We start from the raw sequence: 24975 nt of genomic DNA, 5'->3' as shown, positions 1-24975 counted from the left end.
ATTCCAATGCTCATGGATAACTTTGAGACATTCAAAACTTCAGTGGAGGAAGTAACTGCAGCTGTGATAGAAATAGCAAGAGAACTAGAATTAGAAGTGGAGCCTGAAGATGTGATGGAACTACTGCAATTTCACAATAAAACTGGAACAGATGAGGAGTTGATTCTTACAGGTGAGCAAAAAAAGTGGCTTCTTGAGTTTAAATCTACCCTGGTTCTGAAGATGCTATGAAGATTGTTGAAATGACAACAAAGGATGTAGAATGTTATATAAACTTAATAAAGCAGCAGCAGAGTTTGGGAGGATAGTTTCCAGTTTTGAAAGAAGTTCTACTGTTGGTAAAATGCTATCAAGCTACACTGATTGCTACAGAGAAATGGTTCATGAAAGGAAGAATCAGTCAATGTGGCAAACTTCATTGTTGTCTTATTTTAAGAAATTTCAACAGCTGCCCAGCCTTCAGCAATTATCACCCTGTTCAGTCAGTAGCCATCAACATCAAGGGTTAGGGTTACTACTCACTAAAGCTCAGATGATGATGATAATAAACTTAGCATTGTTTAGCAATAAAGTATTTTTTTAATTAAGGTATATACATTGGTTTTTTAGACATAATGCTATCCCACACTTAACAGACTATATAGTATATTGTAAACTTAACTTTTATATGCTCCAGTAAAACAGAAAATTAATTTGACTCACTTTTATTGAGACACTCACTAAATTGCTATAGTCTGAAACCTAACCCATAATATCCCTGAGGCATGGAAAAAAACCAGTATCAGTGTCTGCATATATAATGACATTCAGTGAATGGATTTTGCCTTGAATTGTTCAATTGTAGGTAATTCCTGGTCTGGGAGTCAAGAGAATTATATTTTAATCCAGGCTTTGCTACCAAGTAGGTATGTGAATTTTGAGAGCAGTGTTTTTTCTAATGTTCTCATGTCTTAATTTTTACAGAATGAAGTGGTTTGACTAGAGCAGGGTGAGGGGCATATTGTTTGGCATTTTCAAACCAGGAACTTTTTGTCACAGAGCATCTCACAGAACTGGTGCAGCATGTTTCGTGTTGGAAAACACTGGCCTTGGAGATACAGCTCTAACATTCTGTGATTTATGCATAAGTGAATATTTTACAGAACAGAGGCACTTGAGAGATCTTCCATTAAGTGATGGAGTATGGTACTCTCAGCAACTAAGGAATTTATTATTTTCTAAATAGGACTTATATTTACAATTGAAAGCAATCTACTGTGAGTTTTTTTATTGTGAGCAGATGTGGTATGTACTGTTTGTGTTTCATAACATGAGGTAGGTTGTCCTTAAGTAAGGTTTATGATGGACATTAAAAGAACTTCGGTATTCAGTTCTAACATACTCAGTTTATTTTGTGAGTGACCAAGACATTTAGATTTTATATCAACAAATTTATAATTTTTTTGTTGTTAATTAGACATCCAGTCAGTATGCTTGCTCCAGTTGTATTACCATATGCTGCTGATTTTATAGGATGGAGTGCCTTAAAAAGCAATGTCTTGCAGGTCTTGTGTCTATAAGAATGATCAAGCTGCAAAGGATAATCCAAGTAAAAGTCTTCAGGAGGAAGAACCATGTCCAAGATTTGCTCATCAGCTTGTATATGATGAGTTACACAAGGTATCCTAACTACACTGACCTGTAAACTTTCCATGACCTACAGCCAAAAAGAATCCCAGAATATATCTGTTTTTGATTATTTTTAAGTGGATTTGAATAAAAAGTTATAATACATAGTAGACAGTCAATAGAATATGTAGCAGACATTCAATATCATTTCCCCCTAAAATTCCTTAAGAGAATAAACATTTTTTCATAGTCCATAATTCTTGGCACTTTTCCTCTTTGGTTCTTAGCTGCATAGATCAGATACATTGTATGGCCTGTTGTTTCTACAATATCAATATCCAAGTAAAAGATGTACAGTTTTCAGCATTTGGCTACCTTGTCCCATGATATGGAAAAGGTATATATAACTTTCTGGTTTAGATTTTCCCTTGCATAACAAGTGTTTTTATCTTTTATTTTTCCTATCTGTGAGTGACATATCTTCTCCATTGGCCTTGTGAAAACAGTCTTGTGTCCTGAAGTCTTAATGTCACTAAGTGTTCATAGTCATTTCTTTATTTCTCCCTTAAACTTTAAATGTAGTTTAGTGATTAGGCTCATATTATTTAGAAAGTTACTGACAGAACCTGCAGTCTTTCTTTTTAGGCCATATATGATGATTTAAATTCTATGTCATTTGAGACCTTTAGGTAAAAAACACCATGGGAGTGAATAAAACCCTTTGTCTTAAAGAGTCCCCCAAATGAAAGAGAAATGAATTTCCATAATTTATAGGATAGAAATAATATTGCCATCTTGTAAAACTATTGAATATAAATGTTTGCAGAATTTCAGGAAATGCTTTAACATCTTGTGTAAGAATAGAATACCACTAAAACTATAATTAATAGTGAAATCATACTGCATTCCTTTTATATTTCTTTTTGATATTGAATAATAGAATAATATTTTGAAAGTTATTTCACAAATTATATGTGCCATTTAATATTTGGCATTAAGGCTTAAAGAAAAATTCAGATGCCAAAATTTAAAATTTCTAGTCACTATTGACCTTCAGTGATTGAACATGTGTATCCAGAGATTTTTTTTTCAAGATATTATTTGTTGTTATGATCAACATTTGATTAACTTTATAATCCCCATTGTTGCTGTGAGTAAATTCTGTATCTTAGTTTCTTACTTTCATTGCTTTTGTTTCATGTCTTCCATTGTCAGTATAATTGTGGTAATAAACTCATTTTAGTATAAAATATAATTCAAGGAAGAAGCCATAGTATTTTAAAATGGAAACTTGAGGAAAATCAAAAGAAGCCTTTGGTAGAAATGCAGTAGTATTTTAATTTTTTATGAGTAAGGTTAAGGAAGTTATATGTTTCACACTACTACCAAAATGAAGAAGTTTCATTGTGAGCTTTATAGTTTTTTGAGTATGCATACATTTCTTAAAATCAGGTTTGTTTTGTTTATTATAGGTTCATTATCTTTTTGGTGGGAATCCAGGAAAATCTTGCTCTCCAAAGATGAGATTAGATGACTTCTGGTCACTGAAGTTGTGTAGGCCTTCAAAAGATTACTTACTGAGGCATTGCAAGTACCTCATAAGAAAACACAGGTATAAAAATAAATCAATGAAAACTTATTTAACATCAGCTTGTTGGTATTTACCTAAGCTTTGGAGATGTGACTTTGTCTTTGGAAATTTAGTTACATGACAATATAAATACTATGAAGATCATGGCTTTTGTAAATGTCCTGTTATTTTCCTTTTTTTTTTTTTGCTCTCTCAAAGGAAGGTACAAAATGAAGATGGATATTGATGGTAAAAACTTCCAAATATAGAACAATGACATTTTAATTTTAAAAAATTTTATTAAGGTATAATTGATATTCACACTTACATAGGTTTCATATGAAAAAACAATGTGGTTACTACATTTACCCATATTATCAAGTCCCCACCCATACCCCAATGCAGTCACTGACCATCAGTGCAGCAAGATGCCACAGATTCACTGTTTGCCTTCTCTGTGCTACTCTTTTCCCCATGATTCCCCCATACCATGTGTATTAAACACAATACCCCTCAATTCCCTTCTCCCTCCCCACCCGCCCTCCCCTTTGGTAACCACTGGTTCTTTCTTCGAGTCTCTGAGTCTTCTGCTATTTTGTTCCTTCAGTTTTGTTTCGTAGAACAACGAAATTTTGCAACTGTTAATATAATGGAAAAAATTCCTATGAAGGTGATGAAATCAACCTTCAAGTAACTCAAGGCCTAATCACCACAAATTACATCAATTCTAGATTATTGCCATATCACTGAATTGTTAATAACTTTCTTAACAGCAAACCTGATGATATAGTTGACTAAATATTGTCTTTATAATTTGATATTTCAGGATACAACTTCAAATATGATAATTTTATGTCATTATCTTTGCCATGTAATTGCAAAATCATATAATCAAATATTTTCATATATATTTTTTATCCTGGGTCATTCATTTTTATCCTTTGCAGGTGTTAAGCTCCTAAAAAATGTAGAATAGTGTGTCTGTCCTTTTGGTGACTGATTGTGCTAGGTGATAATAAAAATTTATAGGTTGGAAAGAGAAAGTTAGCCTTTAATGAGATAGTAGCTACTACATATTCACCAAGTTTGGTGTGCTAGATACTACATTTATTCTCACAGTAAGCCAATGGAGTAGCTACTGTTATTATCACTTTTATTTAAAAAGTAGAGGCATTTTTAAATGGGTTATATAACTCATCTAAGGTCATTCAGCCATAAGTGACAGAAGCAGGATATGATCCTGAGTATCCCCAGAGTTCAATGATAACACCACTACCACCACACATGGGCACACATATGTCTATGTACATGTATGTGCATGTATACATGAGTGTTTATGTTTATTATATATAATTTATGTTTTGATGTTTTATATAGAATACAAACACATAAAAATCTCTGTGTAGGTATAAACTAGTCTGTTTTCCTCTATCATATCATGTTGACTTGTTCCTTTCTCTGCTTTCACAAGTTGTACTTGAGAAATAAATTAATAATAACAGAAGCTATACTTCTGTTATTTTATCATTACCATGAGTAGTGCATTTCCTATAGAATCTACAGGAAAAATGATCTGATTCTTCACGTAGGCTGGATGGCAAGAGATAAATTCTCTTTCATTAACAAGATTTAAGCCGCAGGTACCTTTAACTAATGTTTACATTGCTAAAATTTTATTCCTTAGTACTTTATTTAATTTTAAAATTTATTTTTTATAAAGATAAAACAAATCTGGGAAAATTACTGTGTTCTTTTTCTACTTCAGATATAACAACTGTTTGTTGGAATGTTTGAACTCTTAAAAAATTTCCTCACCAAAAGTCATTATAAAATAAAGAGGATTGATTAGTGCTATATGTAAAGAATTAGAACTCACTTATAAACACTGTCCTCTGGCTTTTTTTTTTTTTTTTTGGTATCATTACTCTACAAATACATTGAGGAACATTATGTTTACTAGACTCCCCCCATCACCAAGTTCCCCCTACATTCCCCATTGCAGTCACTGTCCATCAGCGTAGTAAGATGTTGTAGAATCACTACTTGTCTTCTCTGTGTTGTACAGCCCTCCCCGTGCACCCCCCCACCCCCCCACTATACATGCTAATCATAATGCCCTCTTTCTTTTTTCCCCCTGTCCTCTGGCTTTTAGTTGAAAAAGTAATGCATGGTTAAAAAGAAGTCCTCTCTTCCTGCCAAAAGAATTGAATCACTCATCATCCCACCATTAGGAAATAATAACTTTAGTTGTAAATCTTTTGAACTATATGTGCACACACAGATTTTTGTTTATTTAAACTGAAAAATGGGATCATATTGCTTTGAATCTGATTTCTTTGATGCATTACAAATATTGCCATGCTAATAAATACAAGTACAAATCATAACTATAATGGCTGTATACTGTTCTACTTTATGTGTAATTTACTTAGCTAGTCTCCTTTTGTTTTAGATTATTCTCAGGTTATTCGCTCTTATAAATGAAATCGTAGTTAATATTATTATATACTTCTATATGCACTCCTATCCAAAAATTCTGTAGGCCAGTGGTAGAATTGTTGAATTATCAGTTGCCCTCCAGAAAGTTCATTTTGATTCCTTCCACAAGTGGGATCATTCATTTTCCCACAGCCATGCTGAGAAGTATTATTCTTTTTAATCTTTGGCAAATCTCATTTGTTAGTGACTTGTACTATTAAAGGCATACAGTGAGGTTTGAAAGTATATAAGGAATAAAGTAATAATAATAAGTCACTTAAACTTTTAAATATATGATGAAAGACTGTAGGAAATCTTGTGAGTATGAGAATGGTTCAGGAAATAAAATGCCTGAAGTGGAAAGACGGCAAGTTTGTGATTAGACAGATAACAAACCTTTGAAATTTTGTCCTGTGGGAGAAGTATGCTAGTTCATCTCAGAACCTAAACCAGAAAAGCCCTTGAAGGAGTGTTTAAGAATGTTTAAAGTCCTTATCCATTTATGCAATTATTTGCACTTAGAATAATAATAGTAACATGAAAATACAGGCCGTAGTTCTCTTCTTTTCTGATATGATTACTTTTTACCTTTAGTTCTGATAGTTACTGTCTTATGGTGGGAAAAGTCCCACACCTGAACTTTAGGTTGATATTCAAGCCTTTTAACTGACTGTTTCTGAAGATCACTTTGCTCATATATAAATGGCCAAGGCAGCTTACCTAAGATTCTTTATAAATATCAGTAAAGCTATTCATTTATTTTAAAAATATTTATTGAGAACCTACAATGTGCTAAACATTATCCTAGGCTCTGTGGATATGTTAGTGAAGAAAACAAAAATTCCTGTCCCCAAGTTCTCATTTTTATGAAGAGAGACTTAACAATAAACATAAGGAATTTATATGTTAAACACTAATTATTATGAAAAAAACTGTGAATCAGGTTAAAAACTATTCTTGTACATAAGAAGGAAGTGGGAATGTGATTTTTTTTCACATTTGTCAAAATTTACAAATATATTTATAAGTATAAAGTTAAAGTGAAGGTACTGCAAAATGTTTGCAACTGGTGACTTTAATTAGAAAAAAGACTGAGGATGACACCTCATGATCTCTCTCTTTGTTATCAAGTATCCATCACACATTTTAAATATTAGACTGCCTTGTCAAATTGATACGGTGAGGGTGTGACCTGCATTTGGAAGCTCTTCACCCCTCCCCTGTCCTTAAAAGGTGTGCTCTGTACCCCGTACCCACTCTTCCCACAGTGGGAGGTGTCTTCAAGGACACAGCCTTGGCAGAGCAATGTGCTGTTAAGCCCATCTGGATGGTGTCCACAACTGAATCCCAGTAAGGACTCTCTAAAACTTTGAAGATTCTAGCAGGTGGGGTAGAGATCCACCCTTCCCGAGGTGTCCAAGACAAGCCTCATAAGGAAGTTCCCTTGCTTATTCAACCTGCCACCAACCCATCTGAAATGGCCTGCCTCTCAAATCACTCTCTCTGTCCTCTGCGTATGGGGAGTTTCCAGATTTCACCCAGCAAGCTTCTGAGTTTGCAAGGAACAAATGTAAAATTTGTCAGTAAAGCAATCTGGTTCATTGTTGGAAATGTTTCAACTCTTAAATTTAGTATCTTTAGTAGATATAGTACTAGTCATATTATTTATTTCTTCTTCAATGGAATTTGACAGTACCTGCCTTATGAGAAATCTTTCCATTTCATAAGTTGCCAAATCATATGCATATTTCCATAATATTTCTCTATTAGACTCTTAATGTGTGAATTCTTTAATATTGTTCTTGATCATTCCCAAGATTGGTAGTGTGGGTCTTATTCCCTATTTTTCTTGATCATTCTGCCTAATGGTTAATCAAATTGATCTTTTCTAAAACCCCACTGATTTCATTGATTTTCTGTTGTTTTTCTCTTTTCAATTTTATGGATTTTTGTTCTCATTTTTATGATTTCTTTTCTTCTCTTTGTTTTGGGTTTTATTCACTCTTCATTTTGTTTTTTCCAGTGGAAGCTTAGACTACTGATTTGATCATGTATTTCTTTTCTAATGTAAGAATATGTTTTAAAAGTCCTTTGAACAGTACATTGACTACATGCTACAAATTTTTATGTATTGCATGTTTCATTTTCCTTAAATTCAAAATATATTCTAATGTCCTTAAATCACTCCATCTTTGTCCCAAAGAAATGTGATTTTTAAATAAGAATATTAAGATAGATCTCACTGCAAAGATGACACTGAGTCAGAGACCTAAAGAACATGAGAGAATAAATCTTGTAGATATTTGAGGGGAAAAGTGTTCCAGATAGGTAACAGACAAGGCTCTAAGGTTAAAAATATGTCTGCATTATTTGAGGAACAAATTGAGGAGGGCAGTGTGTGGTAGAAGTGGAAGGAATGAGGTGGTTGTGGGACGAGATGATAAGAAGGGGACACACTGTGAACTTGCAGTGAAATGGGAGCATTGAAAGATTTTAAGTAGAGGAATGACACTTTCACACTTATCTTTTAATAAAAGTCATTCTGGATTTTTTCTGAAGAACTGGGTTAAAGGTTGTGACTACTTTCACTTAGGGAATTCTTCAGAACAACAGATGTATGTGTAGGGAAAGAAGAGTTCAGTTTGGTGCACTTCAGGTTTGGGAGATCATCTGTTAACATTTGGAGGAAAGGCATGGGCTGATACTACATTACATTTCCTTGTCATAAACAAGGAAAAGGACCTTTGGAAGAATGAGAAGAGTAGAGGGATGCTGGGCATTATCTGAGGACTGCTCCCATTTGAGGACAGGCAAAGGAAAAAGCATTCCATAAAGATTGAGGAGACATAGTAAAATTCTGGATGAACTTTGAAGGCGTGCCAACAGAATTTCTTGTTGGATTTAATGTGAGAGAAAGGGAGCAGTCAAGGATGACTGCTAGGGCATCTTGAGAGTGTTGTCTACTACTGATTCGAACTGACAATAAAAGGCCCATTTTAGACATTTGAAAAAACATGTATTTTTTACCTACAACTCTTAGATGAATCCAAGAGTTGGAGGGCTATTTTTACATTGCAGGCAGAAATGTAATTGTGCCAGGGCACTCTATAAACTGTTGGTTTCTATGAATTAGGTAGAACATGGAAATTACCTTTTTAATTCAGATATCATTAAATTAAACAAGTCTTTCACTTGTGGAGCTTACTCTGTATGCTGGGCTGACTTATTTATTTTTGTTGTTCTTATGGAAACAAGTATTTAGTCAATTTAGTTAAAATATAAATTTGGTAGGGAGAAAAGTATACTGTTTGCCAAGAAATTATCTCTTTGTTCGTATTGGTACCACATGATACAGCAAATGAAGTGCCACTATAATTTTGTCCTATAACATTCAAGTTTCCAAACTTGTTGGCAATTTGGGTGTAGAAAGGGACAAAAGAAAAAATTTTAATAAGGTTAATTCCTGCTCCTGTACAGGGCAGAATTGTTAGCTGACATATAATTCTAGACTGTAGACACAAGTCTACTGATAAGTTTTTGCAGACCATAAAAAGCTTAGAAACTTCCAGGAAAACTTATCTCTACTGGATTAATAGGGTGTTAGGTGTGTGTAGGTTAGGTTACTTCAGGTTGCAAAGATAAAGACATACATAGATAGAGAATTTATTATGAGAATATTGAGAGAAGGCATTTCAGCATTTGAACAGTGAGGTGTAGCAGAGAACTGTTTAGAATATAGAAACAATTCTAGAAGGTACAATCTGCTATAGTAGCTTTCCTCATAACTGAGCCCCTCTGTGCTGCTTTCTGCCTGCTTCTCCTGTTTTACTGATGACTCCTGATTCTGTTTTCCATCAATGTCATGGCTTCTGTAGAAAAGTAGATAGATAAATAGGTAGGCAGGTAGGTAGATAGGAAGCAAGGAAGGGAGAGAATGGTAGGAAGGAAAAGAAACTGTTATCTCAAAGTCTTCTCTTTACTGCCTTACCTGTTTTGTCTGTCTTTTATGTGTCCTTCCTTCTCTATCTCACATTCAGATTTCTCTTAGCAAGGGTTCCTTGGAGACAGTGTCCCTGTTGGAAATAATTGTGCCAGGGCACTCTATAAACTGCTGGTCAAGCTTCAGATGACTGCTTTTGGCTCAGGTGCCAACATTCTGGTCTAATCCATTGTTGACAACTCAGAGTCATATGACCTCTGCTTAAGGAACTCTCATCTGAGAGTCATAATGCTGGCTGACATCACAGTACTGTGATACAAGGGAGCTATAATATTTTGCTAGTCTTTGCCCCTGCCTGAAATACAGGTACCCTATCACTTCAATTAGCTCTAAAGACAGGAGATTATTGATGCCATCAGCCTGGACACCACCGTGAAAAGCTCATTATTTTCCTTTGCCAAATGAAATTAAAGGTCTTCTTTTATTTCTCTTTCAACAGTATTTTTTTTGAAAAGCATATTTATTTATGAGAAATAAATCCACACATAATTACACTGTAATAAAAGGACATTATCTTATTTCAATAGATAAGCAGACTTTTTTTTTAAGAGAACTTAGTGTTTCCTTTTCAGCTTTGGAGTCAGATAGAAGCAGTTGATTCTACTTGTGCTGCTTATGAGCTTTTACCTTGGCCAAATTCATTCTCTGGGCCTTAGTTTCTCATCCTTTTTTTAAAAAGGGATGATAAAACATTGTCATCATGGAGTTATTATGAGGATAAATCATGTATGTAAAGTACTTGATACAGTGTCTAGCACATAACAAATGCTTGTAGGTGGTTCCTGCAATTGTCTTTATTGTTATTTACTGACTGAGACATGGTAAAGTTTAATTTAAAATATCAGCGTTAATGATACTCAAAAGAAAGTATACTCATCTCTGTTTCCCAAAATTCCTGTTTAGGTGCAAAATATTTGACATATTCACTGTTTTGTAGCTGATTTCATCTTACCTTGTAGTTTTTAGAGGAGGGTAGGAAGTAGTCTTACCTAGTCTCTAGCTGCTGCCTGTGGTCACCTCACGTTACCGTCAGCATCTCTAGGGAATCCCCATCTACTGTCTGCATAGCAGCATTCTTACTTCTGGATTCCTGAGCACAGGTATTTTAGAGATCCACAACAACTGCTTGGACACAGAGTATCCCACTCAAATCTTAAAGATATTTCTGGTACTTTCTTATAACTCCGTACAATTATTATTCTTGTTTACATGTTCTAGGTTTGAAGAAAAGGCCCAAATGGATCCCCTCAGTGCTCTGAAATATTTACAAAATGATCTTTATATAACTGTGGATCACTCAGACCCAGAAGAGACAAAAGAGGTAAAGGTGGTAATAAATTTACATCAGAGCATTTTTTTAAAGTCTTTTTTTCTTTATTTTTATAGTTCTTTATATTCTTCATATTTTCTTTTTATAAAAAAAGGCTTTTCTTATATTTCCTGATTTTGCTCTTAGATGTTTAGAAGAAAATAGGACAACAGTAATAATCTTAAGAATGGTATAAAGCAGATGAAATAAAAATTGAACAGGCTTATTTTCATGTGATAATATAAGGTTCAGGTCACACCAAAAACCCTTGATCTGTTCAGATAAGGATTCTCAGGTATAAAGTTTTAACTTGTGTTGGAAAAAAGAAGTAAAAACTTTTACTTCTGTAGTCCCATGCTTCTTTTGCTTAAGGATTACATAATGGTTCAAAATATTTTCTCTTGATACTCCAAAGTCCCTTAAGAGAAGAAGGAAAACTCCCTTTTTTTTGTAGGGAGAAAGTGAAGAGAGGTTAGTGGGAGTAGAATCCTTGCTGCATTGATACTTAGTTCTATGGATGTTGTCTCAGTACAGTTGGGCTACAGTCTACCAACTTCATTCATTAGTAGTCCCTAAAGAAATTAGTAGCAAATCATTACTTTTCAGGGTTTTTTTGTTACATAACATGGGATAAAGTAGAAGATTTAATATTCTTAGGGCATAATTGCTTATCTACAGTGTATGAAGATAAACTGCAAAGAGTTTCCATGGTCTTACAACCTGTCTTCCTACTAACTTCTGAGATTCTTTCTGTCACTTTCTCATTTTACCAACGTCCTTATTCATAGTTCATCTAGCAACACCTGAATTGCAGTCCGTTTTACTTCCCACTCACAAAATTGATGCTGATTATATGTAGTTCTGTGCCTTACATCTGTTTCCCTGTTAGCTGCTGCTTTACTTTGACCATTTTGGCAACATCAGGCAGTGCTTTTCTCTGTTCAGCATTGACACAAGTTTCACATTTAGTGTCAGATGACTTTCAGGCACCCAGGTTCATTGTACTTTCAAGAAGCAGTAGAGCCTGCTTGTCCTTGGCATCAAAACAGAGATACTCTTTCATAGTTGCCTACTGAGAAAATAAGTCTATTTCTCTTTCTCAGTATTGGTTACAACCCTCTACTAGGTGGAGGATCAGCAAAACACACTTTAGAACCCCCCCAAAGGGGAACACCTAATTGTCTTTCCTTGAATCTTTAGTCAATTCATGATACTATGTGAAATAGGGGAAACTATCATAGTTTTGACAAGTAGCAGAAATGTCTGATTTAATTCATTATGGTGTACAACTGAACATGGTTGTAAAGAGTTCATTGAAGTTTATTTTGTTAGACCATGCATTTGAAAGTTGTAGATAGATTTCCTTATGTTTTCCCTATAGTCTGTCTTACATGGCTGTAACATGGGAATATTCATTTTTCTCTTATTTTTTAAACAAAAACAAAACACAGTATTGCGAAGTAAACAATTTCAGCTCTGTGAGTTGCAAGTAGGCCAAAGAAAACATGGACAGTTTGTTTTTAAGCTAAGCTAATGGGAAAAACAAGAACAGGGTGGTATCTATCTCAAATTCAAACAGAGTGATTTTTAAAATTTTGGTGGTGGATTTCTCTTTTTCTCCACTCCTCAATAGTTTCAAATTAGGACGTTGTATGCTATAGACTTCCATTCATTTCTTAAAAGCTTTGTTAATCGTTTAGCCCTGTTAGAAGTCAGTTAAGGTGATACTGTGAATGTCTTTGTCAGCATCAGAATTTCTTTAGAAACTTTTTCAAAACAATAGCCTCACCCTCTCTCTGTTCTTATGTTAACAGAAAACTGAAAACACTGATGACATTGAGAATTATTTTTCTGTAAGGTTATTATTTTGTTTAAAAATGTATGAATGGATTTTGTTTCTGGGAAAGAAATCCCTTTGTGATAGTTTTAATATACATACTTGATAGTTTTAGTATACATACAGTATTTGTTAGTAAAATATTTAGATCTTCACTTCCCTTATAAGAAATCATTCCACTTACCAAGAAAAGCCTTACTGCTGCTATTCATTTTACATAGTAGCTTGTTTTTGTTCTCTATGAATGCTATACAAATTTTTATATTAAGTGATTATGTAAGCAACTAAAAGCAGTTCCTAGATTTTTCTCTTTTTGGAGTGTGGTGATCATGATGATGATCATCTCTGTGCCTGATACCGGGAGAATGATGGCAGACTACCAACTGTATGCCAAATAATAGTTCTTTGCTTTCCTTCAGTCCCAGAATATGGGGTCTAAACTGGTGATGAGCTTCTAATAAACTGTATGAAAATGATACATTTTTTTTCTAGACAAGACCCAAGAAAAGGATACCTAAATTAGTTCTGCCATTTTCAGAGAGAATTCTGTAATAGAGAAGGAACAAGAAAAGTTTTTGGCCAATATTGCACATTTTGTATTAATTACACATCTGCTGAGCTTCAAAAGTCCTGGTGTCATTTGTTTAACAGATGTGTATTGAATCCCTACAGTATGCCAGGCATTCTTGTAGGCATAAGAGATACCTTAGTGTTCTAAGCAAAATCCCTGCCCAGAAGGGACTTACATACTAGTGGAGGAAGACAATAAACAACAAACATATTAAATAGGCAAATTATAAAGTACATTAGAATTTAATAAGTATTATGGGAAATTTGTAAAGGGATAAAAGGGGTAAATGGAGATCAGATTTACAAGGAGTGAGAATTGGGCAAGTTGCAGCATTAGGATGATCACAATAGATATTTAGAAATGAGTTTGCACAGATCTTGAAGGATATAGGGGAGTGATAAACCATATTTGGGGAAGATAATTTCTGGCAAAGGGAGGGCTAGAAATAAGACCCCAAGGTAGGAGCATTGGGGCTTTATTTAGGAGAAGAGCAGGGAGGCCATTGTGGCTAGAGTAGTGTAAGGAGGGTGAGATTAGTTAGAGGTTAGAGAGGTAAGAGCAGGGTTAGGGAGAGCAAATTGTGAATGTTAGTCATTTTGTAAGTCATTGTTAGGGCTTTGGCTTTTCCTCTGAATAAATAAGGAGCCAGCCAGTTCAGGGTATTGTGCAGGAGAGTGATGGGCTCTGTTTATGTTTTAATCGGTTCACTCTGACAACCATATTGAGGAGAGGCTGCAAGAGGAAAAGAGTGGAGGCAGAGAGACCTATGAGAGAGATTGCAGAAATCTAAGCCAGGAAGTATTCTAGTTCAAATCAAGTATTAGCAGTAAAAATAGTGAGGAGTAAAGTAGATCATATTCTCCATATATTTTAAAGATAGAACCAATGGCATTTTATGATGGATTTGATGTAGGGTTTGAAAGAAATGACTCTCCAAAAAGCTTTTGGCCTGAGTGGACTGAGTTACTGCCATCTAAAATGAGAAGGTTCTGCATAGACCTGGTTTGTGGTATGGGTGGGAACTCCTAAATGGGATCAGTAGTTTAATGCTGGATATGTTCAGTTTGAGATGCCTGTGAAACAGCCTCCTTGAGAAGTTGAGGTGATAGTTGGATATTCAAGTCTGAAGTATGAGAGAAAGGTCTGGCTTTATTCAGATTGTATAATAACCCTTAATACCTGATAAAACCCTATATCAGTACCTGTTAGTTCCATTATTTAATCAGATTATTAAATAACAGTTTTCTCCCTATCCTCCTATATGTAGAGCCAGTAAAGTTTATCTTTCACCTTAGAAAATAGAAATTAACCCTCAAATAAGCAGAAGATAGGAAATTAGTGGAATAAGAAACAAACAATAGAAAAAATTTAAAGGTGAAAAGTTGGTTCTTTGAAAAGAATTTGTGATTTCATCACAAATTAAAAGGGGAAATTATTATACATCTTATATACATTAAAAGGGAATAAGAAGATATGAACAACTGTCAACAAATTCAACAACTCGAAATGGACAAATTCCTTGAAAGACACAACTTAAAATGACATAAGAAGAAATAGAAAACCTTATGGAACTCTTTCAATTACAGACAGATTAAATTTATAGTTGAAAACTTTGTAACAAAGAAAACTCTAGGTCTGGATGGCTATATCCGTAAATTCTTGTCAACCATTAAAGGAATAAAAAATGCCAATTCTGATAGACTCTCAGAAACCAGAGGAAATCTAAATCTTTTTATAAAGCGGCTTAATTCTGGTACAAATATCCAACAAAGATATTACAAGCAAAGAAAATTAAACACCAGTACCCCTCATGAATGCACATGCAGAATTCTTAATAAAACTTTAATCCATCACTATAAAAAAGGTTAGCGATACACGATGACCAAGTGGGGGTTCATCCTAGGAATACTAGGTTGGTTGAACATTTGAAAATCAGTCATTCATCACATTAACAGTATGAAGGAGAAATACCAGTAAGTTAAGAAAAAGCATGATGAAATTTAAAACCCATTCATGATAAAAATTCTTAGCAAACTAGTGGTAAAAAAAACTTCCCAAATCTCATAAAAGGCATCTGTGAAAAACATGCAGCTAGCATCGTACTTAATGGTAAAACTTTAAGTCCTTCCTCCTAAGATCATGGCAAAGAAGGGATAGATGTTTGCTGTCAACAGACATCCTCTATTCAGCATTCTGCTGTAAGTCCTAACTAGTGTAATAATAAGAAGTAAACAGAGTGTAGATTGGAAAGGAGGAAGCAAAATTGTTTGTGTTTCTAGGTGACATTATTGTGTACATGGAAAAACAATATACCAAGAACATGAATTTAGCAAGGTTACTAAATAGCAGATCAACAGAAAAATAAGAGTAATTATTTTTATATTAGCAGTGAACATGAAATGGAGTTTTAAAACCTGCTTCTATTAATATAAAAAAATAAATAGTAATAAATCTATTATAAGAAATAAAGACATAAATAAATGGACAGATACATCACATTTGTGAGTTGACAGACTGAAAATTGTTAAGATGCCCATTCTCCCCTAATTGGTTTCTAATTTAATCCAGTCCCTGTCAGTATACCGGCAAGTTTATATTTCGTTGTTGTTCAGGAAATAGACAAACTGATTGTAAAACTTATATGGAAATTCAAAGGCCAAAACAGTCTTGAAAAAAGGAAAACAAAGTTGGATGTCTCATACTACCTGATTTCAGGACTCTGTAAAGCCACAGTAATCAAGGCGTTTTGGTGCTGCCTTCATGACAGACAAATTGAACAGGAGAACAAAGTAGAGTTCAGAAATAGACCCACATATATACGGTCAATTGGTTTATATTTTTCCTCTTCTGGGGATAGGAAGGTCTTTTTAACAAATAGTGCTGATATCTCAACTCCTGTTTCACTGTTTACATAAAAATTAATATTAAAATGGATTGTGGATCTAAATATAAAAGCCAAAACAATAATGCTTCAAGAAGAAAACAGATTATCTTTACAACCTTGGGATAAAAAGATTTCTTGGACATGATGCAAAGGCGCTAATCATAAAGGAAAAAAACTTGATAGATTGGACTTGAACAAAATTTAAATTTTGTTAAAAGGCATTATTTTAAAAATAGGCAAGCCACATACTAAATAATATTTGCAGTAGACATATCTGACAGAGGATATCATACCCAGAATATGTAAAGAACTTTTGTGTATTTTTAACTCTTTATCCTTTTCCTAGCTGTTGCTTATTAGATAGTTACTTCTGGGAAATTTGTCCAACTTCTGACTTTCAAAGAGCCATTAATTGGGGCTTACAAATATTAGTGTGATTGATATATGAAATTTTAAAGGCTGGAAGCATAGGTGTAAGATACATCCTAAGGAATCAGTGGCATCAACCACTCAGGCCTTGCAAAGTGCCAAGTAACCCCATTGAGAACCCACTGATTTGTCTGCTCTTACTCTTCCCTTTAACTTAACTGTCTTCCAGCATCCTCATTCAAGTTTTATATATATATAAATAGTTGTCCTAAACTTTCTCAATTTTAGTTGACCTATTGTTTGTTAAATACATACCAGTAAATTTTAAAAATAAAATAATTATAGGACTTGGTCAAATATTTTGGAAAATGATAATAGCAGCCTGCTAGAAAAGTCAGCATTTTCTTTAAATGTGGCATTCTTCTTGTCACTAATTGGTGAATAGACTTAGGCACCACATGTGCAGAGTCATAAAGTGGCTAATAAATGGTCAAAATAATAGGAACTATTTTTCTCTTAACTTTGTTTAGCCAGCTAATTTGCTTCTTTTTTTTTTTTAAACAGTTTCAGCTCCTAGCTTCAGCTCTATTCAAATCTGGTTCAGATTTTACAACTCTAGGTAAGTATTCTAGTGTACTTTATCTGTCCAGTTGCTCTAGCAATTTGAGAGCTTACATTTTGGTTTCCTTTAAGTGAAACATCAGGTGAGAGGTCCATCTAAGCAAATGGAGCATGTTTTAAGGTAACATGCAAAATTTCTAATAACCTCCTACAAGGTTATTTTCCAAGTATCAGTCAGCAGTTCATGGGTCAGTTTGCAGTTCCTATTAACACCAGTTGCTGGGTTATTATGCAAACAGATGGCAGTAGAAGCATGAGCAAAAGAAGTTAACATGTATAGCATTGTTTTAGAATGCAGGCTGTATTCCTGATACACTTACTATGAGATAACATTTGTTGGTTGAATGGTTTTTCCTTTTAGTTCCTGTGGAACTGCGGGGTCAACAGAATGGTGAGGGGGTTATTCAATGAAATAAATGTTTTAGGATCAGAGAAACTGAATTACCTCTTTCCTAAAAATGGGGATCTTTGTATGTTGGTATCTTAATTGTTCAAGGTAAATGCTGCTCAAAACTCAAATGTTTCTCAAACACCCAGATATAGGCATCAGTCTTCATTTAGGACTACTCTTATTTAGTATTAATGAACTATTAAAGTAAACTATAGTATCTGTAGAATCTATAGAAGGGTAATATACAGAGGAATCTATAGAAGTTCCAGAACCCACAGCTTTAGTTGGGTGAATTTTTAAGGTTTATTTAGGATAAGTCAATTTATAGCTGCACTTTTTCAACAAGATAGTAGCCTTTTATAGTCTGGTAATTTCCAGCTTTCCTGTTGTCATTATAAAATGTAGTCACACAAGTGAATGCATAATGATCCCATTGATGCCAGTACTGTTATTATTTGCCTTAGAGTTGAGCAGTAGTATTGAAATTTTCCAATATATGTAATATAAATACTACTCTTATTTCTGGAATAAAAGAACACTTTGGAATATCAGTTAGATTTCTTCATCTCTTTGTCCTTCTGTCTCTTAAAATGAACCATACCTCAAAGGGAAAAAAGAGTATATATAATTATGGTATTTTTCACTGGGATGGGAAAAAATAGCAATATTCCATGGGCCTTGCCCTTTCTTTTTCCATAATGAATAATTGAGGCTTCTCTGCTGATCAAGGTAACTCCAGTCCTGAGCTCTAATTCCAGAATATGCAGAATTCCACAGGGCAAAACTGAGAACACTTATAAAACATACCTCTAGAAAGTTCTCCTAAAAATTTAAACAATCATTTATCTTTGTTCCACACACTCAAGAGCTTTAAAACAATTTTCAGACTATTAGGAATCTCAACTGTATTATGGAGAATCTAGGTATAAGCATTATTTTGAACAGTTCTTATACTTTTGACTTTTATCATTTGAAACAGACTTAGTGATACATGAATTGGGAGCCTGGCACGTAGACATTCAGTTTGACTGAATATGTGCCTTCTTTGGTATGGATACAACAGCCCAGAGTCATTATTTTATTGGTGGGCAGCACTAAAGAGTTGCTGGCTGGCTTGTATTTAGCCTTTAGAAGAAGAATTTCTTGGCAGTCATTTAAATATGTTAGGCCGGTGTCAGCAAATACTTTACCTTCAGCTTAACTCCTTTCTTCTGTGTCTGCCCTATTCACTGCCAGCTAATATATTTTGTCACGAACAGTTTTTTTTACTTGGATTACAAACCTCAGATACACTGAGAACAATAGAAAAAAATGCAAAAGGGGAAAATTCCTGTAAGGTTTTCTTTCCTACCTTGTCTGGAAGGAGGCGCTATGTTTAGTAGTTCAAAGATGAGTGTAATATAGTGGTTAAGAGTCACAATCTAGGTTCAGATAGCAGCTCTGCCACTTGCCAGTTTTAAAAGTGACCTTGAGCAAGTCACTTTTCTATGCATTAATTTGTTCATCTATAAAGTGGAGGTAATAAGAGTACTTACCTCAGGTTGTTAAGAAAGTTAAATAACCATGGAAAACACTTAGCCCAATAAAACACTTAGTAAGTGCTCCATTCAGGATACTGTTGTAATTACTTCCCTTAAAAATATAATCTTTGTAACATTGGTGAATTTGGATGAGGTTCTATGCTAATTTTAATGAGATTTCATTTATTGTTTGTAAACAAAAAATACCTTTCATAAGGTTTCATGACTATTTAGAGTTCCTGGTTCTTGTTCTCATTCATTTTCTGTCAGATTGTTTTACCTTTACTCTGCTTAAAATTAAAATCAAGTGACTTATGAAAAAAATCAAATGGTTATTTTATGTATACATGTATATATCTTTCATGTATAGATAAACCAATTATTTCATTTTCAAAATTCTCTTCCCAAAATTTATCTTGGCCAGACTTTCTGACTGACTCCCTTCAGAATTAATCAGTTATCTTAACCTCTTAGTGAGAATTAAATAAAAATATTTATTTGTGTATAATTTAAAGAATTGGAAAGATGGAAAGTGATTTTCAAATAGCTGGCATTATCTTAATTTTGAAAAATGACTGACTTCAAAGAAAACCTGTGGGAATCTTCAGATTTTTTGGTGGCTGTGAGCACTTTTAAGCTTGAATTTAGACATCTTGCTAATTTTAAGAGGTGTTTCCAGAAAGTATGCTTTGAAGCAATTATTTTCTCCATAATGAAAATGAAAAGCATACTTTCAGCAAGCTATGTGACAAGTAAGAAGAATCTGGTCTGTGTAGCATATTGCCTGTTTTTGGTCATCACACCTCTTCTTAGAAATTTTACAGTTGAAATATGATTTGTAAGTATGAATTCAGAGAAGTGTTTAAAACATTTTATGCCTAAAGTGATGCTTATTGGCACTGTGTTGACATTTGTGAATGTAGGAGCCTTAAGAATTTCACAGCATTTGCTGTGCCCTTTTAGCCTTTACGTTTTTGCTATATCCACCAAATTTAGATTTCAGCAAGGTACTTTCTTCAACCTCCTGTATGTAGTCCACATATTTTAAGGTACTTTTTATATAATAGTAAGTTTATGATTAGATATTAGAAGTGTAAAGAAAGTTGTATCCAGCAGAAAAATGAGAATTCTTGCTATTTGTTCTTTACTATAAATAGGAAAAGCTACCTGGTCTATGTAGGATGTTAAGTTAAAAGTATTTTCCTATTAGGTCACTTTTCTTTCTAGAGCAGTCACTATCTTCAGTCATGGTAGTAGTGATAAAGTAATAGCAAGTATATATTGAGTACATACTATGGATGGGGTCAGATACTTTTTTTAAGCACGTTCCATGTCATAACTCATTTAATCTCCAGAATAACCTTGTAAAGTAGCTACTGTTATGATACCCTTTTATATATGGAGAAACTGGGACACAGAGGGCTACAATAACTTGTCCAGGGATAGTGCTAGTGAGTAGCAACACCAAGATCAACCTTAGTAGTATGTCTCCAGAGCTCATTCTCTAAACCAGCAACTATACTACCTCTCGTTGAGTTTTACCAGTTTCTACCACTCTGAGTGGTTAGTTCCTCATTCCATTTAATGGTGAAAATGAAGTGAGACAAACAGTTATTAGGAGCATAAGATTTGGAATCAGTACAACTTTTTTGTCCTAGCTCTACCATTTAAATAGTCATATTACTATTGATGAGTTTCCTAGTGCCCCACCCCTTTTTAATGTATTTTTTTTTAAACATTGGCTACAGATAAAGTTTAAAATTCTCCTTAAACAACTTTCTCAATTTTTGTCCCTTATCCTCAAGTATAAACACCCATATCTGGCATGTCTTTACACACACTCACAACTGTATGCACAAACATACAAATACTGCTGATTCTCATTATTTGCAGTAGTTATGCTATAGAAAGTACTGGGAACACTGTTTTAGTGAATGCTGAACCATTGCTTTTATGGTACATACACAAAGCTAGGTTTTTAGAAACCTCTGGTCACAACATTTTCATCAACTGATTAATACATAACCTCAATTTATGTGTGTTCCTGTTTAAAGACATCTTATTTATGTATTTATATTGTTAATTCATTAACATGAACCCACAGCCAACAGTGCTATAACTCATTCCTGAATGAAGCTTTATCTAATACATATATTTTTATACATTAGGCATATCATGGCCTTCTTGCCCTTAGGAAACTAGACAGCACTTCAGCACTACACTTGGGGGCCATTTTAAAGAGTGAAGACATCAACAAAAAGCACAAAAATACAAAAAACATTGTACCAGTAGACTTTGAAAAGGACGCTTTTTTATAGTATGAGATCTACTATGGTATGTTTTTTGTAACAGTGAAATGTGGTCATACATAAAGTACTTAGTACTTGGTAGGAACTCCATTTCCTTCCCTCCTGAATCATTTGATCTCATGAAAATGGTAATACTTCATCAGCTTACTACCACAGAACCAATATCATCTCTTAAAAATATAACATTATTACATTTTTGCAAAATAAAGAAAATAAAGAGGGGAAACCCTAAAGCTGAATACAAACAAGAAAAAAACCTGTTTGTCATATTGGTAACATTATCACATAGTAGGGGGGAAAAAGAATTAAACCATTTTAGTATAGTGTTTAGACTATATACTCTTAAGTGAGATATATTCTAAAGACAACAGAAGCAAAGAAACCTTGAGTTTTTGCTGGTAGACATATGAGTATAGTAATTCTGGGATGTGTTTTGTGTGTATTTTAGGTCAAGCAAATTAAATAATATATGGAGATGTTGGGAGTTTTCCTAGTGAGAGAAAGGAGATAAAAATGTGGAATAAGATAAGGAGAGGAAGAATCTTATGAGGTTCTTTAAAAATTGAAATCAGTAATAAAAGTATAAAGTCATGTTTTTTAAAAAGCTGTGTATATAATATATGTGTACATATATGTATAAGCCTAGAAACACCACCACCCTTAGCAATTAGCACAATTGATGTTGCTTTCTCAATAAAATAGCTGACTCCAGAACTGTATAAAGACAAGTTTAGATATCTTGCTGTGCCATAAAGTTAGGAAGTGCTCAAAAATTAATGGGGAAATTTCAAAAAGCAACAGAAGGGCGGAGCCAAGATGGCGGTGTGAGTAGTTCAGTGGAAATCTCCTCCCCAAAACATATATATTTATGAAAATACAATAATACAACTATTCCTAAAAGAGACACCAGTGGATACAGTACAACAGCCAGGATACATCTACATCTGTGAGAACTCAACATCACACGAAGGGGGTAAGATACAAGCCGTGGCCCAGCGGGACCCGAACGCCCCCCCCCCCCAACCTCCAAACCTGGCGGGAAGAAAGGAGTTGGAACGGGGAGGGAGTGAAAGCCCAGGACTGCTAAACAATCATCTCTAGAAATCTGCACCCGGAGTGCAGACGCAAGGTGCACAGGGTGCTGGATATTAGAGAAATGGAAAAGCAAAACCTGCAGGCAGGTCCCTGCAACCGGTGTCCCTGAGACAAAAGAAAAGTGAGTGCTTTTTGCAAGTCTTAAAGAGACAGGGACCCCACAGCTGGACAAAGTCATCCCAGCACACTTAGCCAGCAGCTGGAAATTCTGGGGAACTTTAGGCGCCCTAACCCCCTGGGCGGCAGCGCAGCTCTGAAGCCCCTCACAGCACTAAGCAGCCTGCCAGTCATTCCCTCAACTGGCGTGGCCCCGACACACCAGCCCAGTAGTGGGAGAGTGGCAGAGCGTGCCGGGGGCTGCAGCGCCAGAGGGGACCGGGAGTGACCTGTGTGAGGCTGCCGCGGTGGCGACCAAGCAGCCCAGGAGCAGCCTGTGCACGCCGGCGACCAAGGGGCATGGAAGAGGCTTGCACACACCTGCAGTGGTGCCAGAGGGAGCAGCCATGCTCCCAGCAGCCGACCAGAATCCCAGCCTGACGCACAGCCGCCCGGGCCAGACCCAAAGGCCACTGCCGGCACAGAGCTGCCCAGCAGGGGTGCCACTATCATGGAGGAGCACACCCGGCATGCCTGCCACTCCCCGCAGGGCTCTGTGCTGCTCTCAGAGACCCCGCCCACAGCAGCTTAGGGGATTAACCCAGTGACTGCTCCAGGAGTGCGTGTAACTGACAGAGGCAGTGGAGAAGGGCAAGGCATACAGCAAGCAGGAACGGACTTTCTTCTCCCAGCTGACACATCTGCAACCTGCATACAGCCACCACTGTCACCATGAAAGGCAGAAAAATTTAGTACAGTCCAAAATAGTCCAAAGAACCCCTGAGAGAGGACCTGCAGAGACAGACCTAAACAGTCTCCCTGAAAAAGAATTCAAAATAAAAATCATAAGCATGCTGATGGATCTGCAGAGAAATATGCAAGAACTAAAGGAACAAGTAGAGAGGGAGAATACAGAAATAAAACAATCTCTGGAAGGACTTAAAAGCAGAATGGACGGGATGCAAGAGGCCATTAATGGAATAGAAACCAGAGAACAGGAACGCATAGAAGCTGATGCAGAGAGAGACAAAAGGCTCTCCAGAAATGAAACAATATTAAGAGAACTGTGTGACCAATCCAAAAGGAACAATATCCGCATTATAGGGGTGCTAGAAGAAGAAGAGAGAGAAAAAGGGATAGAAAGTGTCTTTGAAGAAATAATTGCTGAAAACTTCCCCAAACTGTGGGAGGAAATAGTTGCTCAGACCATGGAAGCACAGAACTCCCAACAGAAGGGACCCAAAGAGGACAACACCAAGGCACATAATAATTAAAATGGCAAAGATCAAGAACAAGGACAGAGTATTAAAGGCAGCCAGAGAGAGAGAAAAAATGTCACCTACAAAGGAAAACCCATCAGGCTATCATCAGACTTCTCAACAGAAACCTTACAGTTCAGATGAGAATGGCATGATATATTTAATGCAATGAAACAGAAGGGCCTTGAACCACAAATACTGTATCCAGCACAATTATCATTTAAATATGAAGGAGGGATTAAACAATTCCCAGACAAGCAAAAGTTGAGGGAATTTGCCCTCCACAAACCACCTCTACAGGGCATTTTAGAGAGACTGCTCTAGATGGGAGCACTCCTAAAAAGAGCACAGAACAAAACACCCAAAATATGAAGAATGGAGGAGGAGGAATAAGAAGGGAGAGAAATAAAGAATCATCAGACTGTGTTTATAATAGCTCAATAAGTGAGTTAAGTTAGACAGTAAGGTAGTAAAGAAGCTAACCTTGAGCCTTTGGTAACCACAAACTTAAAGCCTGCAATGGCAATAAGTACATATCTTTCAATAATCACCCTAAATGTAAATGGACTGAATGCACCAATCAAAAGACACAGAGTCACTGATTGGGTAAAAAAGCAAGACCCATCTATATGCTGCTTACAAGAGACTTATCTCAAACCCAAAGACATGCACAGATTAAAAGTCAAGGGATAGAAAAAGCTATTTCATGCAAACAACAGGGAGAAAAAAGCAGGTGTTACAGTACTAGTATCAGACAAAATAGACTTCAAAACAAAGAAAGTAACAAGAGATAAAGAAGAACATTACATAATTATAAAGGGCTTAGTCCAACAAGAGGATATGACCATTATAAGCATATATATGCACCCAATACAGGAGCAACAACATGTGTGAAACAAATACTAACAGAATTAAAGGAGGAAATAGAATGCAATGCATTCATTTTGGGAGACTTCAACACACCACTCACTCCAAAGGACAGATCCACCAGACAGAAAATAAGTAAGGACACAGAGGCACTGAGCAACACACTAGAACAGATGGACCTAATAGACATC

General features: G+C 35.3%; 1 protein-coding gene and 1 long non-coding RNA gene across 7 annotated transcripts in view; one reads left to right on the top strand and one right to left on the bottom strand.

The window, feature by feature from the left end:
- The window catches only part of MKLN1 (muskelin 1), a 375358-nt gene that overhangs the window by 336858 nt on the left and 13525 nt on the right, over window positions 1-24975 (top strand). For all 6 annotated transcript variants that reach the window (XM_073238456.1, XM_073238453.1, XM_073238452.1 and 3 more), the window contains 4 exons: window positions 1545-1659; window positions 3081-3220; window positions 10875-10977; window positions 17191-17245. In XM_073238456.1, the coding sequence (XP_073094557.1) occupies window positions 1545-1659; window positions 3081-3220; window positions 10875-10977; window positions 17191-17245 (413 nt within the window). The remainder of the gene's footprint in view (window positions 1-1544; window positions 1660-3080; window positions 3221-10874; window positions 10978-17190; window positions 17246-24975) is intronic.
- On the bottom strand, window positions 9306-10868 carry LOC140849858 (uncharacterized). Its single transcript, XR_012132133.1, has 2 exons — window positions 9645-10868; window positions 9306-9525 (listed from the first exon to the last, which is right to left on the bottom strand). It is a non-coding gene; the product is annotated as an uncharacterized lncRNA (long non-coding RNA).

This window comes from Manis javanica, chromosome 6 (genome assembly GCF_040802235.1).
Source record: "Manis javanica isolate MJ-LG chromosome 6, MJ_LKY, whole genome shotgun sequence".
NCBI classification, from domain to species: domain Eukaryota; kingdom Metazoa; phylum Chordata; class Mammalia; order Pholidota; family Manidae; genus Manis; species Manis javanica.
This window is presented reverse-complemented; position numbering and strand designations above follow the sequence as displayed.